This window comes from Eublepharis macularius, chromosome 3, assembly GCF_028583425.1.
Source record: "Eublepharis macularius isolate TG4126 chromosome 3, MPM_Emac_v1.0, whole genome shotgun sequence".
NCBI lineage: Eukaryota > Metazoa > Chordata > Lepidosauria > Squamata > Eublepharidae > Eublepharis > Eublepharis macularius.
The window spans coordinates 133,398,797-133,416,615 of record NC_072792.1 but is presented as its reverse complement, the minus strand read 5'-3'; the positions used below and the strand labels follow the sequence as shown (position 1 = coordinate 133,416,615).

Genomic DNA, 17,819 nt, shown 5'->3' with positions numbered 1-17,819 from the left:
AGTTGGGTGGACTAATGAAATGATATATTGTGCACCTGTTTGATGTAATTACATTCTCTGTGTTTTGTTCAACTAAGAAAGACAAAAGCTATGATTTTTCAAAAGTAAAATGTACAAAGAGCTAATTTAGCAATTTTTTTTTAATCACAGGAAAAGATTTTGCCCTGAATTTACATGAGTTTCTCATCCTCAACTGAATGGTGGTTGAATTTAGATAGATTTGAATCTTTCATCAGTATTGGAGATGTTGACACAGATTTGAACATTCATTTGGTTGTATGTTAGTTTCATACCTCAGTGTGCCATAAAATTTACTTTATTATAGCATGATAGTTGCTAAAGAAATGATATTTTAGCTTTTTAAAAAGAAACTTTTCTATTGCAAAACCTTACCCATTTAAGAGAACTTAAGCCGCTTCAGAAACTTGAAAATCTGGAAAGAATTTTGACCAGGATCAAAAATCTCTAGCTGTACAAGAGAAAATTACTGCTTCGCGCACATGTGAGTAATATATCCAACCATTCTCCAAACAGCCTTCTCCAACTTATATGGATCTTCCTCCAATGGAATGCTGGAAGGAGAATTCAAATTTTGCTTAATGGAGGGGAGAATAGTGGTAGGATTCTTTCTCCTTCTGCGAGCAGCGCATCGTACCTTTTCTGAAGCACCCCAACTCTTCTTCATACAAAGGGGAAGTGGAAAAACCCCATCAAGAAACAGAACACAACACACAGGGTTTTTTGGATTTTCCTGGCTTAAATAAAAGTTAAGGGATTTGGGGATTGTGTGACTTGTGAGAGCATGTACTGGCTGTTAGTGCGCAGACTGCAAATGCTTGCATTCCTCTACTAAATTCAAGGAAATTGACTTATTTGCTCTTGATCTGGGTTTGGGGTGCCCACCTGTTGGCTCTGTGGCTGACATAAAACATTCATTAGATCTTTGCACTGTCTTTTCCCAAGAATTCAATGCAGACCACCTGGCAGTTCCTCCGCAAGGCTTTTGCAACCTGCTGGTGTGCCTCAGCACATCATTTGGAAGGCACTGCATTAAAGTGTTTCCTCTTCTTTGTTTACCACTTGTTAGGGCAAGTGCTTGGCAACCAGGCAGTGATTTGATCAGTCTCTTTGTATTCAGCCTGAAAAAAAAATCATAATGTTCTCATGCAGGACATTTGTAATGTGAGGGTCTCTTTGCAGACATGTTACTGTTTGCACAGAAGAATTGATTGAATAGATGACAGAAGGTGGGGAAAGTTTGCATCTTTTCTTTCTTGTTTTGCAAACTCCATTCTGACTGTGATCAAATACTCTTTATTATGCTTAGGAGTTCAGTGACAATTGTATTGCTTGACTGAGTTCACAAGGTGACCTAAAGTAATTACACTGATAACAAAACGTCCATGATTCCCCCCCCCCTCGGTTGCTTATATGGAATATGATGATATGTCTGCTTCCAGCTGTGTGTCTGGAGCTTGTTAGCACATGTATCAGTCTTCATATTATATCAATATCTTCCCATCAGATTGTCATCTCCCTTTTGATTTTTGTTTCTCAGCCGCATGTTCGCAGTATGTTTTCTATGAATGTGTCAGCCTCCCTTAAGTGCAGTCTACATTTTGTCGCCAGCTGCTATCTGAACATAAGTCTGTGATAGGAACAGGGATAATTGGAAGAAGTCATCAACAGTGTTTGATTCTTCTCCTGTAACTATGTACATCTTGCACAAAGAATGATATTTTCACATTCCTTCTGGTGGAAAAAATAATTAAATCACAAATCTGTGTTACGTTTTTAATGGAAGTTAGGTTCCTTCCTCCTTTTAAATGTAAGGGAGTATTTTAAATGTTTACTATCTATTTATTTAGGAAATTTATATGCTGCCCGCCCCCTGCCGGTATTTTCCACAACACGCTTACGCTGGATTTTCTGGGTATTCAAACTGTGAGGGTTAGATTTGCTTTGGGCCAGTAAAAGGCAAAAGATTTATGTGATCTGAAGAGAAACCAGAGTATGTATCTGTCTCTTACTTTGCCCCAGAAGAACCCAACCTTGAATTATATTGTCAATGAAAACTAACCTAGTTGTGAAACGTGAAAAGACACTCATCCCAAATATCTACAGTACCAACAGCTTTAGATTTGTGCTTTTTGTGAATGGCCATTTTCCCCTTCTGATGATGTTGAAATGTGTTTGGATATGAAGGGACCGTTTCATGATTAGAGATGGGCATGAACAGAAAAAAAAATGAACATGATGTTCGTTGTTCGTTGCCATCCATGAACAGGGACTCAAGAACTACCACAAACATGGCCCTGTTTATGAACATGTTCATGGTTGGCTGTTCATGGGGGCCAGCAGGCTCTCCTCCAGCCATCATCCAAGTCAAGATCCCTACCGCACCACTCCCAGAAACCTGACCTGAGCAGGCACCAGGAAAGGTACCAATAATAAATAATAGCTTGGCCCCAGAGCCTGGCAGCAACCCTGGAACTTGAAGGGGTAGATCCCTACCGCACCACTCCCAGAAACCTGACCTGAGCAGGCAGCAAGAAAGGTACCAATAATAAATAATAGCTTGGCCCAGAGCCTGGCAGCAGCCGTGGAACCTGAAGGAATAGATCCCTATCCCACCACACACAAAGAAAATTCAAGCTCCAATGCACTCTATCAAAATGCCAACAGCAACTGTCTCTCTCCCTCTTCACTGTCTGCAAAGTCAGACCTGGGAGCCCCTCTCCCCCCTGCTTTTTGCTCCCTTGTCACAAATTTGGAGCTCCACACTTGTGGAGCTCCAAAGGAAGACCTGCCTATCAAGGTAAATTGGGCTTAGATTGGGGTTTCCAGGGCAACAGCAGGAGTTCAGACAGAGTTCAGGGAATCTCTGCCTAAGTTGCCAAGGGAATTGATTGCAGGTGTCAGACTGTCTGGCTTGACAAACAGCAATGAACGAGGCTGTTCGTTTAGAATGGGGCCTCACGAACAGCTTGTTCGTGAACAGTAGATTGGGCTGTTTGTGGCTTTTTTTGGTTTGTATTGCTGTTCGTTCCCATCTCTATTCATGATTTCCTGCTTCTGAGAATAAATCAGCCTTGTTACAAATTAGAGTGATTTTTGTAGTTACTGTCCCAGTTGCCCTGGACTGATAGGAAACTGTAGAAGGCAGAGGAGTGTTCAGCTCTTGTTAATACCATCCATCTCTGCTCTCATATAGTTCTGAAACATAGGGCTACGCTAATTACTATTCAAGTGCTCTATGTTAGAATTTAAATTGTAAAGATTTTTTTTTAAACAAAAGAAAAACATGGTGCTAAACTTTCACCCTTGAGCAGTGTTCCCGCTAATGTGAGCATGTGAGCAATTGCTCACAGATTCTGACTCCTCCGCTCACAGCTTCTCAGATGTAGCTCACAGATACTAACCCTCAGGCGGCCCCGCCCTCCCAGTCAGCCAGCATCTACAGGTGGGCCCTATAGGGATGGAGCAGGTATGTAGCCTGATCCCACTTCTCTCCTCCCTTCCTGGCTGTGGCTGGTTAGGCCCCCAGGGTGGTGCCAGAGAGCGCCTCCAGACACTGCTGCCTCTCTAGCTGGGGAACAGAGCAGAGCTGAGTGATCGGGTCTGGCCTGACCCCGTGCAGCCTGAAATTGCTAGGATCCCCTCAGCCCCAGAGAGCGAAGGAGAGGAGGTAGCGCCTCAGCCGCCACCATAGTGAAGGCGTCATTTAACTTGGCCTTGGCGCAGAAGGTGGCTGAAGAAGTAAGCACTGACTCACAAAAGCTCATCTTGAAATAAATGTGCTAGTCTTTAAGGTGCCATTGCATGTCTGCTTTATTTTGCAGCAACAGACTAATACAACTACCCCTTTGTAATCAACATGGACATATCCATTTTTATACAGAAGTATATTCTGATTTTTGTGGCCCTTTCACCTAATGGCTTTTATTGTTAAATTGTTTTGATTGTAATAAAAATAATTTGATTGTAATTTTTTTAAAAAAGGTGGTGCACTCAAAACTTTAATGAAAGTTGATTCGGTTTCGTTTTCCTGGCCATGTTGGACATTCCTCTCCGCAGGTCCGGGAGGAAACGTCCGAGCAGCCTGACCGGGCGGTTGACCTGCAAGGATTAACCCCCAGGACTCCCAGTGAGGGAGCCAGGGTCCGGAGCACGGCGGGAAGAACCCCCTGAACGCAATGCAGGGGGTAAATTGCCCGTTTGCTCCAACGGAGGCCGGCAGACTTGTGCAGCACTTCGTGTGCTGCTGGGCCATGGAGAACGGCAATAAGCAGATTTAAGGTGAAAACCTGTAAGTAAGCGAATCCCTTCTGATTTCTAAGCATATGTGAAGGATTGGTGGGAGTTGAAGCTCAGAAGGTGCGGATTTCTTCCCCTTCTTGGAGTTTCGGAACTTAGCTGGCGCCCCCCCCCCCCCTAAGATGGCGACGAAAAAGCAGAGCCCTGGAATGAGTAAATCGGTGATGGCGATGTTACAGGGGAAGGGGGAAACTTTGGAAGAGACAGTCAGACAAGCGGTCTTTGAAGCTATGCAGCCCTTTGTAGTAAATGAAATGGGACAAAAGGTTGATTCAGTGGAATGCGAAGAGAAAACCATTAAAGAAACAGCGTCTGGAGCACAGCAGTCTGCACGCGAAAATGTAGTACTCATGAAAGCAACAAGTAAAGAAGTGAAACTCTTGGAGAATCAAATAATAGGATTGCAAGTGGACCGTGCCCAAACGGTACTGCGTCTTCAGAATGTAAAAGAGGAGCAAAGTGAAAATTCAAAAGATTTGGTGTCGGGACTCTTGGCGTCATTCGCAAAAGCAACTAAAGAAGAGTTAAAAAGTGATATTTTGGAAGTCCGTCGGACATCTTCAAAGTATGCAATGAAGCGTCAGCTGCCTCGCGAGATTATTATTGATTTTTCATCTAAGAAGACACGGGACACCATCTTATATAATTCGTACAATGTGGACTTGGACTATTTGGGCAACAAGGTTAAAATATTGAAGGATGTTCCATTTTTGGCTCGTAAAAGAAGATTTAAGTATAAAAGACTTGCGGCTTCCCTTAGGAAATGTGATGTAAAATACAAATGGTTGTTTCCGGAAGGCGTCTGGTTCAGATATAAGGATCAAACCTACAAGATTACATCGGAAGTACAGCTGACAGACTTTTTGTTCAACTATCAGGAGTTTCAGCAAGAAGAAAGTTCAAAGTCTGAAGGGGAAAGTGGGGGGGAAGAGAGAGCGGGCGCAGCTGTTGCAGCTGCACAGAGAGAACTGAGACCGAGACGCAGGGGTGGGGGGAGAAGACCTGATCCTGAATATAGTCTGTATTGTATAAGATCTACCAATCTGATAGCATATTAGAAAGTTAACTTTAAAGAAAAATTGCAGCATGAAGGGAATACAAGACATGTAGAGTAGTGTGCGTTTTTTGTTTATATGTTGTTCTTCCCTTTTCCCCAGTTCCCCCTTTTCCCCTTATATCTTTGTAGTCTTTTGTAGTTTTTTATGTTAGATATTAAAAATAAAAAAAATTACACAAAAAAAACTTTAATGAAAGTTGTTGTTTCGGCTCACAAAGTAGATTTTTAGCTCACAACACTGCAAAGCTTAGAGGGCATTTCATGAGCACATTTCATGAGACTGGTCATGCAGGCATATAGTGCCAGGCTATTCAATCCTGCTTTCTTTTTCCTTTTCAAATGTTTGCACTGTTATGTGTCTTCAGCAGTGTAATAGTGTTAATCAATTTCATTTTAATGGGGGGAAGAATTTTAGAAGCCTGGAGGGGGGCTTTGCTGCCATTCTAAAGAACGGACTTTTAGGAGTGACTTGACCTATTTGGTTTAATTTTACCATTACACTGAAGCAAGTTAAATTGATTTTGGAGTGAGAGGTGTTCTCATTCCCTGCCCCTGTTTCCATCCCAACCACCCACTCAAATATAAATGGAAATGCCTCTGTTAAAGTTGGATTGTGGTATTTTTTTGTAGTAAGCAGAACAGCAAGCAGGCCATAGAGCACTACTTAGTCCTCTGAGGAAAAGGGGAAATTCAACATTGGTTTCTTACAGAGTCCAGTTACAGTGCAGCTGAAGAACCATGTGTTCCTGCAAAATGTATAGGAAGGATAGGCTGTCCTCCGAGAGAGCCCTCCTTTTGTATGATATATAGCTGAGGTGCATGGAGTTGGGCTCAAACTGAAAAGCATTTCAGTTGCTTGACAGGCATATTTTTTAAAAGATGTGGGAACCAACAAAATAGCCAGCAGAAAACCACCTTTTCTAGAGTAGAGATGGGCACGATCCAAAAAAAAAATACCGATCAAGCCATTCGTGGATCCGGACCGCTGCCGAACCCAGGTCACCGATTCTAACCGATCAAGTCCCGTTACCGATCTGGAATCGGGAATCAGGGAGGCCAAAGTGGAGGGGCTTGTTGTTTTCAGCAGCGGCCGCCAGGCCCGGCGGGCACAGGGAGGTGGCAATGAGCTGCCTCCCCTCAGGGAGGGAGGGGATGTTCACACACACACACACACTTAGAGCAGAGGGGGAAATTTTTTTTAACCTGGCAATGAGCCGCCTCCCCCCAGGGCCGGATCTATGGTTGCCAGCGCCCAGGGCAACCGTAGTCAGGCTCTTGCACCCGCGCGCTCCTGGGTGCCCCCCCACCCACGCAGCAAGCCGGCTGTCCCAGTGCGCTGCGGAGCTGGTGGCAGCATGAGTTGCTCGGAGGCTGCCCGCGCCATTCACCTGCCCCGCAAGACAAGGGGCGGCCGGCTTGCCTGCACGCCCCTTGTCCTAGGGAAAGGCGAATGGCGCAGGTGGCCTCCCAGCCTTCCGCGCTGCCTTTTGCCTTTCCCCAGGACAAGGGGCGGCTGGCTTGCCCGCGTGCCCCTTGTCCTGGGGAAAGACGAACGGCGCGGGCGGCCTCCCAGCCACCTGTGCTGCCTTTTGCTTTTCCCGCAAGCCAGCCGCCCCTTGTCCTGCGGGAAAGGCAAAAGGCAGCGCGGGTGGCTGGGAGGCCGCCCGTGCCATTCAACTTCCCCCAGGGGTGCTCCTGGGGCTGGCAACTGCGCCCGGCGCCTCCTCATTGGCAGCACTGTGGGCAGACTACCCCCTGCCCCCCGTCGATCTGGCCCTGATTCACACACACACACACACACACACTTAGAGCAGAGGTGGGGATCTATCCCTGCCTCTCCAAATAGAGAGAGAGAGAGACACCCCGTCAACATGTTTCAGCCAGCTTTTAAAAAAAGCAGGGACAGAATCCTCCATTCCTCCCCACCCGATTTTAAAAGCAATCAGCCAGTCTTCAAAAAGCATATTTTAAACACATACACAGAACCGTGAATGAGGTTTTCCGACAAAATACAGTGTTTTAAAAGCAGGTTAAAAACAGAGAGTGACAGAAAAACACCCATTCCTCCTACAAAGCCCCGTTTTTTAAAAAAGCAAAAAACCTTTGTGCCCATGGCTTCAGAACACCCCCTTCCCCTCCCTACCCTGGGTTGCTGCTCCGTGGTTGGAAGGAAGCCTGCTAATCAAGGAAAGCTGGGCTTCCATTCGGTTTTTTAGGGTGACAGAAGGTGGGCAAACACAGCTCAGGCATTCCCCTGGCTCCGTTGCTAGTGGAATAGATTATTGGTGCCTGAGTGTCTGGCTCTCCAATTAGATCACAATGCCCCCCCCCGATCAAGCCCCCCCCCCCGAATGCTGGATCGGTTGCCGTGGACGGAACCGATTAGCTGAGTCCTGATGGCGCAAACGCCATTATCGGGTTTTTTTTCACATCGTGATTCCGATCGTGCCCATCTCTATTCTAGAGTCCTCGACAGTTGTATTCCTCAGCTAAACAGTGAGTAATCTGATCATGTCAAGACCATAGCAACAGCCTTCTGGTCTGACTGGGAACTGGCTCATCCTTAGCTACAAGTAAGTGGCTTTTGATTTATATAGGTTTATTTTTGGATAACTGTGGTTGGGAATCTCCCTTGCTGCAGCCATGTATGTTTAGTTATTTTAGGGGGAGGAATTTCCCAGTTACAACAGATAATGTCTTTGGTCACTGTAGTCTTACCATTATTTAAATGTTTCCCTTAATGGTATTCTCTTTTCATAATGACAAACAGCCAATCTCAATAGAGGCTTTGGGCCCTGTTCCTGCTGTGGACTTTCTAGAGAAAGAAGACATATCAGTTGATATTTTTAAAAGCACCATACTGCAAGCTTGTTTTTTTAAACAAAAAAGAAAAGAATGCACTAAAAAGTCAAGAAACACAGAGTCCTTTGAAAATGTCATCCTACATACCTTGTGTTGGTCAGAATGCTAGAGCTGGGAGCCGTTTGTTGCAGCCCCTCTCGGAGGAAAGGAGACAGGCTCCCTTCCCGGGCGTCCGGGGGTTTGGCCGGGGGCAGAGCCACAAACCTTTTGCAGGCAGCTCCACTTTCCCCCGGCCGCAGTTGCTAAAAGCACTCGGAGGACGCAGCAGTGTTTCTTCCTCTCTCCCTCCGAGCTTGACCCCATGGCTTGACCTGTACCACTTAGTTGGCCCTTGCCTTGTTTATGTTAATGGTCATTTTAATAAACAGCCTTCTATTTCCAAGCCTGTGTCTGTCTCTTCATTCCGGCCGGGGTTGCAAAAGGATTTACTTACTACTGCTGAGGGTAACATGCACATATAACATATAATTATGGTATTTCTGTGTGTTGATTGGCTGAGGTGTTCTGGAGGAAAACTTTAAAATATTAGAGATTCAAGGCTCTCTGCAGAGCTTTTGTATTAGCCACATTGCAGCGATATTTTTCCCCATCAGTTTTGAGGGTTTCTTTTTTTAAAAAAAGTTGTTTCAAAAAATAAAACTAAGAAAAAAACTGGATAGATTGCTGTTTAACCAATCAGGGCACATAGGGATAAAGGGCAAGGTGAAAGGCAGAGATAGGGACAGGCCTCACACAGAAGAAAATATTCTGCACTTCAAAAAAGCTGCAGTTTAATTTTGTTTCATGGAATGTGTACATGGGGGAAAGCCTCAGAAAAGCCGGGGGGAAATTGATTCTGGGACAGCTGAAGCCTTTCTGCATACAGTTTGGAGACTGGATATGTGCAAAACTCTGGAGAGAAATTGATGGGGCTGGAACTGACAAAAAAAGTCTGTGTCAAAAAGACCCTGTTCCTGGCAGCTCACAACTAAAAAACTTTAAAAAACCAAGATGGTTTTCTACTGCTACTGTCTGTAGCAGTAGAAGAGAGTAAGTCCAGTAGCACCTCTAAGACTAACAAAATTTGCAGTAGAGTATGATCTTTCGTGAGCCATAGCTCACATCTCACAGCATACTGAAGAAGTGAGCTGTGGCTGACGAAAGCTCATATCCTACCATAGATTTTGTTAATCTTATAGGTGTTACTGGACTCTTGCTCTTTTCTATTGTTTTAAAAAACAAGATAATGAAACAAGTGACACAATAAAACAAATCAATAAAACAAACCTAGCCAATAGAATAAATGTATATACTTGTAGTGATTGATACTTAGAAATTAGGAATGTTACCTATTTTCATAGCTCCTCCCTTTTAACCTGAAAAAAACTGTTCAATTTCTTCCTTGAGGAAATACAATCATTATTTTTGTACCATCTTCTGTTTCTTCATGCTTAAAAGATGTATAGGATCTAAATGTCATAAAAATTAGTGAAGAGTGTGAAAAAAAATCATTAGTAACTATTGGGGCCAGAGATGCTATTGTTCCAGCTCCTTCAGCAAATTCTGGAACAGTTAATTGTCCAGCCTATGGGTAATGAAAATATGCAAGCGTAAGAGAGGCATTGCCACCCTAGTTGGAATGAAGAGGCAGACACCAAGTTGGATCTAAGGTCCACTTTATTAACTATATACCTACAATAATAACAGCGGCAAGGGCCTAAAGCAGTACAGGTCAAGCCACGGGGTCCCCCTGGACTGCCGCCTTGACCTGTCTGGGCGAGCCCCAAAGCCCCAGGTGCGACCCATCCTCCGGATGGTGCGGACCCGGCCAGCCATGCAACGTGGTCACCCTCCTCTTAAGCTCCTAACACCTCAGCCATATAGCAGTGAGGGAAGGACTCGCAAGCGGGGGTTTCCAAAGGCAGCCTGCCCTGCCTCTGGCAGTCGTCAAAGCAGTACCAGGCCCTTGGGCAGGCCCCTCTTCCCACTAATGGAGAAGCGCCAAGGGTGCTCACTGGCCTGCACCCTATCTGACCCCAGACCTGCCATGACACAGCTAACAGGCGCCACCCTAAGCCAATACCTCAGTCCCCGACATCGGTGCAAGGTAGGCGAAAAAAACCCTCCTCGTTGTGCCAATTAGAAAAGGGGGGGGGGAATTCCTACCTGGCTCTGATAACAGCAGCCAGCTAATCCTGCACCAATACAGGGTGAGGAGGGTGGGCCGAGCGACTTAAAGCAACTGCAACTGGGCAGGAACAGTGCAGCCTCTAAGGCTTTTGCTCTGCCCTGCCCAGCCAGCCCCAAATATGGAAGGAGGACGGAGTTGGTTCTGCCTCCTTCCTTCCAGAGCAGCAAGACACGGCACCTGGCTGAAGCAGCATTGCTGCATGCCGGGTAAGTGCCACATTCTGCCTCCTCAAACAGGCATTTGTGTGCTAAAGACCCCCTACCTGCTCCCCCACATGTAACATGGAATTTGCTGATGCTTTGTGGCTGAGCATAAATTTGTGTAACTCCTTTGACTGGCAGCTTTAGGTTTGTTTGTTTTTTTGCATACTTCATGTTGTCACAGGAAGGATCAGATGAATAGGCTTAGTCTTGGGACCAGTTAGGCCATAACTAGAGATGGAATAAATAGAGCAGGTTGCTCATGGTAAATAGAGTGAATTAGTAAGTGCTCAGAGGCACCGTTGCTCATGGTAAATAGAGTGAATTAGTAAGTACTCGGAGGCACCATTCATTGCATGGTGGGGTGGATTGTGAGGAAACACCCTTGGTACTGAGCATCATCAGCAAATCCCGTAGTTGTCTGTGCAGCATATTGGTGGTGAAGAATGAGGTGTAGCACCTCTCAGCACAGTTAATGTGCAACAATGATAAACAAAATCAGCCGTAACTGCTGGCTGAGTTTGGAACCAGGATGGAGTTGCGAAAAAATTGTAGCCATGGTTGGCCAAGCTTATCCTATCCTTTCAATATAATAATAGATTATGATATAGATTAAATTTATTTATTTGCTTCATTTATACCCTGCCTTCTTTCCCAGTGAGAACCCAGAGCAGGTTACATCATTCTCCTTTCCTTAATTTTAAATGAACTAGATAATTTTAGGTTGGCTGTTCTTCATTTTTATTTGAAGATGTGTCAATAAAAGAAACAAATCAGAAGCAATGTGATCAGAATGAAAAGGGGTTCATAATGGCAGCATACTAGAGAAAGAAATGAAAGAAGGATATTTGTACATCCCTGTTCTTCAACACCATGCTGTATTCAGTTGAGGTTAGTACATTAAAGAATTTTCATGTATCGGTAGACAAATTTGGAAAATTCTGGTCCAGCAATAATGATTGCTGTGATAGTAGAGCATTCAACATCTGTCCCAGTACATCAGACTAATTGATCGAATAGTCTCTGTTGTGTATCAGGACTCGGAAGCAACATGATTGAAATATCACTAAGATGTGAAGTTTCATAAAATATCTGTAAATAATTAATGTATGTCTCCTTAGAATAAGAAGCTGTAATATACAAACCTACAAACTAATTTAGACATTAAGAACCTCAAGGTCATGATTGTAAAACTATTAATAAGCTCTTTTAGGGCTCTCAAAATTAATTGTGTGCAATCTGATAAGTACAAACCTATTATCATAGATAGGAATAGAAACTGGTTATCTCAATTTCTGATAGTTTTGATATTTTTGCTGTCTTTGCAAATCGTCTGACATCTCATTCTGCTTTAATTTTATGGGCAATTTGGTCTTCATTGCAAATTAATGCAGTGATAATTGTTTATTGCAGCCTTGTATGCAGAACATATTCTGGTGTTTGCTTTATCATATGAGTTATGCTTTAGTTATCCTTCCATCAGCATACTGAATTAGAAATGTTTGACATGAAGGGAATAAAGTCGAATAAAATAAATAAATAAGTAAGATTAACCAATACTGTGGATTTTTACCGCATCTCAGTAGTACTGTGTGTTATGGTGATATGATAACTTAAATCTGTCTATTATGTGTTGTGTTTATGTCCTGCCCTCCCTCCAAGGAGGTAAGGGCAGCAGCACCTATCCACTCTTTCATACATGATAGGTTAGATTGAATGAGAATGAGTGGCCCAAGGTCACCTCACAAGCTCATACTGGAGTATCAAGCTGCATAGCACAGCAGGTATGCAAATCTGTTTCTTCTCAGGACTAGTATGAAATTCTAACTGTAGCACACTGGCTTTTAAAAAAAGAATGCATGATTAAGTGTATTGTCATATATTTGCATGTATAGTTGCTCTATAAAATCTTGAAGATACTATTAATGCATAAATATGTTAATACAAAAGATGTTTACAAACTAGACTAAAAATACTGTTAAGAAATTCATCATTGTGTCATAGGGTTGCTGGCTCCAAGTTAAGAAATTCCTGGAGATCTGGGGGGTGAAACCTGGAGAAAGTGGGGTTTGTGTAGGAAAAGGACCTTGGCATGGCATAATCCCATAGAGTCCACCCCCCAAAGTAGCCATTTTCTCCAGGTGAACTGATCTCTGTGGCCTGGAGACCAGTTGTAATTCCAGGAGATCTCTAACCACTACCTGGAGGCTGGCAACCCTATTGTGTCAGCATACATTTATCTGTTTCTCTTGTCACCCTCAGTGGTGAGTCCACTTGAAACCTCTTCAATGCTCTGAACTAATATGAGATTCCTAGCCTTTTCTGAATCTGTGTAATGTTTACAATAACTCCTGGATAAATTATGATGCTAAAAACAATTTTCAAAATTGGTGTTGGTGGCCCAGCCTTAAGAGCATAGGAGCAGCAATGTTGGATTAGACAAATAGTGTATCTGATTCAGCATCCTGTTTCACACAGCCCCCAAAAGAGCTACAAGCCTCTGCTTGTTGTTGTCCTGCATCACAGGTTACCGCTGTAATACAATTCAGTGGATAAGCTTTTGTAACTTTGGAACTTATTTTGGCCATTTGGATATCATTCACTTTGAATCAGTGGAGGATTCTCCGCCCCATCCAGGGAACTTGACAGCCCTATTCTAAGAACAAATCAGTGCATGCTTCTGTGGTCAACCATGCAAGAAACCAGAAGAAGGTAATCAAATCAATCCCTGATCTAAGATGATATATTTTGAGCTCTTTTCAAAGATTAACTTGTAGACTTCAGGAATTTAAGATACAGTTTGCCACACAAGCAGAGCAAAAATCAAGTGCCTTTGAAAAGCATCTATTTCTTTATAGCTAAAATAAAATAGCTAAAATAAAATATAATAAAATCTTCTGTGAAAGAAGATTTTTCTGGTATGATAAATAATGCTTCTGTTATAAAATTGTCTGCATGTAGGTTATTTTATCTTTTCTTTTCCTTTTTCTGCCAGACTTGTGCTACTTTGTTGCTTTAACTGATAAGGTTGCCAGCTCCAGGATGGGAAGTTCCTAGAGATTTGGGGGGGGGGGGGTGTGGAGCCTGGGGAGGGCAGGATTTGGGGTAGTGAGGGACTCCAAAATAGCTATTTACTCTAGGGGATCTCTATCACATTGAGATCAGTTGTAATTCTGAGAGTTCTTCAGCCACTACCTGGAGACTGGCAACCCTATTAAGTGACAGTAACTGAACAGACATGATTCAGATGGGGTTATATTGGTTCCAAGACTCTTCTCAGAGTGTTAGTCAACAAAAAAAATATCAGATCACCATCAGATGTATTGCTTGATCAAAATGGACTATTTATATGACTATTCTAATATTTGCATTTTCAGTGGGAAGAAATAAGTGGTGTTGACGAGAACTATACTCCAATCAGAACCTACCAAGTTTGCAATGTTATGGACCATAGTCAGAACAACTGGCTGAGGACGAACTGGATACCACGTAACTCAGCTCAGAAGATCTATGTGGAGCTTAAGTTTACCTTGCGGGACTGTAACAGCATCCCACTTGTTCTAGGCACTTGCAAGGAAACTTTTAACCTGTATTATATGGAGACTGATGATGACCATTCAGTCAAATTTAGAGAACATCAGTTTACAAAGATTGATACCATTGCTGCCGATGAGAGCTTCACTCAGATGGATCTTGGGGATCGAATTCTCAAGCTCAACACAGAGATTCGTGAAGTGGGGCCTGTAAGCCGGAAAGGATTTTACTTGGCTTTCCAAGATGTGGGTGCATGTGTTGCCTTAGTATCAGTGCGAGTGTACTTCAAAAAGTGCCCTTTCACTGTGAAGAACCTGGCTATGTTTCCAGACACGATACCTATGGACTCCCAGTCATTGGTGGAAGTGCAAGGTTCTTGTGTTAATCATTCCAAAGAAGAAGATCCTCCCAAAATGTACTGCAGTACAGAAGGAGAATGGCTAGTTCCCATAGGAAAGTGTTTGTGTAATCCTGGCTTTGAAGAAAGAGGCTATTCCTGCCAAGGTAATGTAACCTGATTTTTTTTCAAAGGTTTTCATTGATGGTTAATTGAGTAGTTGTGGTCTAAAATGCTTTGGCACATCAGTCTCATCCTAGCCTCATCATTAGACCAGGCCCTAGCCTCTTCTTGCATTCTTGGCTCTCTTAACCAGTCTATTCTCCAGATCTTCCTCACATGTCTACTTCCAACCTGCAAGTATTACACACCTTTCCTGTTTCTAAGCCCTGTGTGCTATTCACCCATTCCTAGTTTTCCTAAGCTGTTTCTTTCTTCAACTCTATGTCTTCGCCACCAATACATATTGTTACATGTGCTCCACTTCTCTGAGTGTGAGAAGTTTCAGGGGCAAGTGCTTATATAGATTGACTCTTTTGAGGGAAGAAATTATTGAAGACTTATGGAAGTGAGATAAGGGGATATCTACATGTGTTAACACACATTACCATTCCTTTTGTCGTGAAGACAGAATGTCACACATTGATCAGAGGCCAGAGTGTGAACATGACTATCACCTTGAGGTGTGTTTTAAGAAGCTAGTTCTACAACCTTGTTTTTAGGGAGGTTTCAAGTTCAAGATGTCTGCAAGCACACTCAAAATTTCTGAAAAAGAATGAATAAAATGTATTTTAATTATTCTTTTTTCTGCTTTTTTGTGTGGGAATAGCAGTTAGTCATAAAGCAACAGAGTCTCACACTCAGCTGGAGCCAAAGGAGGCCTTCTTGCAGAAGAATCTTTCCTGATTATGGAAGGTTTCTTCTCTGAGTGGAACATTCATCCATGAACAATATAATCTTATTTAGTTCAAAACTCTTTGGAAGATGCTGTGCCACAATCTTGGTGTGGCATCTGCAAAACCAACAAATTTCAACTCAAACCATTCTTCAAGGGGGATGTACATTGTCCCTGCCTTCATTTTATCCCCACAACCATGTAGTAGTTTAAACCGAGAGAAAGTTGAGGGTCCAATGTCATGCAGTGAGTTTCATGACAAGAGAAGGACTAGGAACCCAAAGCAGCACATAGGCTATCTTTTCTCTCATCCTAGCTCCTAGAGCCTCTCTACAAATGACAGCAGCCACAGGTCCATCCTGTAGCTATGGATGCAATTTTAGAAGCATTTGCAGTTCTTTTAAAATTGCCATGAGGCCGTGATACAGGGAGCACGTGCAGCACAGCAACCCCAGGAGCTTTTGCCCCTTCCCACGCACCTTTTCGGGTGCTGATCAGCAATTGGGGATATGTTTTGCCCTGAAGGTTTGGGAGAGGGGGGAGTAGAGCTTCTGGGGCCACTACACCATGCTCATGCTCCAGACTGAGACCTCACAGCAATTTTAAAAGAACTACAAATGCTTCTAAAATGGTGTTGGTAGCCTTGGGGTGGATCTGTGGCTGCTGTCATTGTAGTTTGGTTCTTATTTGATAAGCTGTGATATTTCTACCTGAAAGCAGTATGGTTCTTGCCTCAGATTGAATACCACAAAACTGCCTGAACTCAAGAGTTGGCATGAATGAAGCTTTCTGACTGAAAACATACTGTTAAAAAATGCAGTAGGATAGTTTCAAAGTTAAAGTTCTTTCAGAACAGGTGTAAAAATGTATTCTCACTGCAATAACATACAAGCAAGTAAAAAAAAACCTTCAAAATTATTTTCTTAAACTCAAAGCAAACCTATTATAACTCCAGATGAATCCAGTTTTTTAGAAACGGCATATAGAATGCCTGCTGACTTTGGCAAGAGATTACTTCTGACCCTGAATGTAGAATGCAAAACGAAATTCTGATCCTGCAGTCCTTCCTTAGTATCTGGTGGGCTGCCCCGTTTTTTTGATTTCCATTCCATTTGTTCATCAAGCAAGCATTGTATGAGAAGGCCATTAACAAAAGTGACAGGGCATTCTGGTATGCTCTGGTTTTACATACAAAGGCCTGCTGTCCTGACAGCTTTTATCAGGACCCAAATTTGTCAAATATTTTTACCAGGGTGTGATTTAAGTGGCACTTTAAAAGCAGTTGGTAACCCAATCTCCTCCCCGCTGTTGACGTCAGTAACACAGCAGGGATCGGAAGGCTTGGAACCCAGTTCAGTTTTTCACATACTTTTTAACTGACCAGTGTAGCTCAGTGTGGTTCCAGTCTCTGTGTTTTTTTTTTTAAAGCTAAAGCTTGAAATAGCTCTTCCATGTGCAGAAGAGACCAGAACTGGGCAGACAATTTTGACACTTAATTATGAGGAATGAAATTAGGAGAAACATTTGGATCATACCTGAAATAGCAAATTAATTTTTGTTGATAGCTTTTATCACACTTGGAATTTTTAATCAGCTGCCTCTATAAAAATTGATTAGTATTTTTAAAGGGCCAAAATGCATAGGATATACCAAATATGTATTAGGTTCATGAAATGATTTCAGAGCATTCCCCTTCATTTTAAGCTTTAGGAATCATGATCATTCTTGATTGAAGGAAATGAGCTGGACCTTTTTTTTTAATTAACATCTCTGACAATATATTGAAACAGTGGCACAAGCCTCTTCACACGCAAGGGTCTCTTTCACTTACCTGTTTGATCTTGGTCTGTAACAGCTTTCACATCACTTATTTATTTATTTTTATTTATTTATACTCCACCTTTCTCACTGAGTCCTGTTACCGTGGCATTTTGACCTTAAACAGTATGAGTTTCTCCCTCATACTTACTGAAAATCTAGGTCTGCATGTTAATCCAAGATAGAAATAAAGTGATTTTACCACTAATAAAGAAACTGTTCCCTGTTTTTTTGAGGCAGTTTTGTTCAATTGGTTACTAAATGCCTCAAAACTTCCAGTCCCCACTAGAACTTAGATAACAACATTTCAGCCTCTTTACATAATTCCAGTCCTGTAGCACCTTAAAGACCAACAAATATTTTCCAGGGTATAAACTTTGATGAGTCAAAACTCACTTCATCAAATACAAGCTTTTGTGAGCTTTGTGATGAACTGAAACATGAACCAAACGAACCGGGCTAAAATTCATCACAGTTCATGAGAAATGAGCTCCTGTGAACCGCTGGTTCGTGAACCACAAACCATCCTGGTTCGTGATGAAGTTTGGTCCGTATTTTGGTTCGTTCCCACCTCTACTTATAACTTGATTTATTGTTTGCCTTTAAGCTGCTATTGGGCTTGAATTTTG

At 42.8% G+C, this 17,819-nt stretch overlaps 1 protein-coding gene across 1 annotated transcript in view; it reads left to right on the top strand.

Annotated features, from left to right (window-relative positions):
* The window catches only part of EPHA3 (EPH receptor A3), a 383,392-nt gene that overhangs the window by 97,302 nt on the left and 268,271 nt on the right, over positions 1-17,819 (top strand). Inside the window, exon 3 of the mRNA XM_054973438.1 lies at positions 13,984-14,644. Coding sequence (XP_054829413.1) covers positions 13,984-14,644 — 661 coding nt within the window. The remainder of the gene's footprint in view (positions 1-13,983; positions 14,645-17,819) is intronic.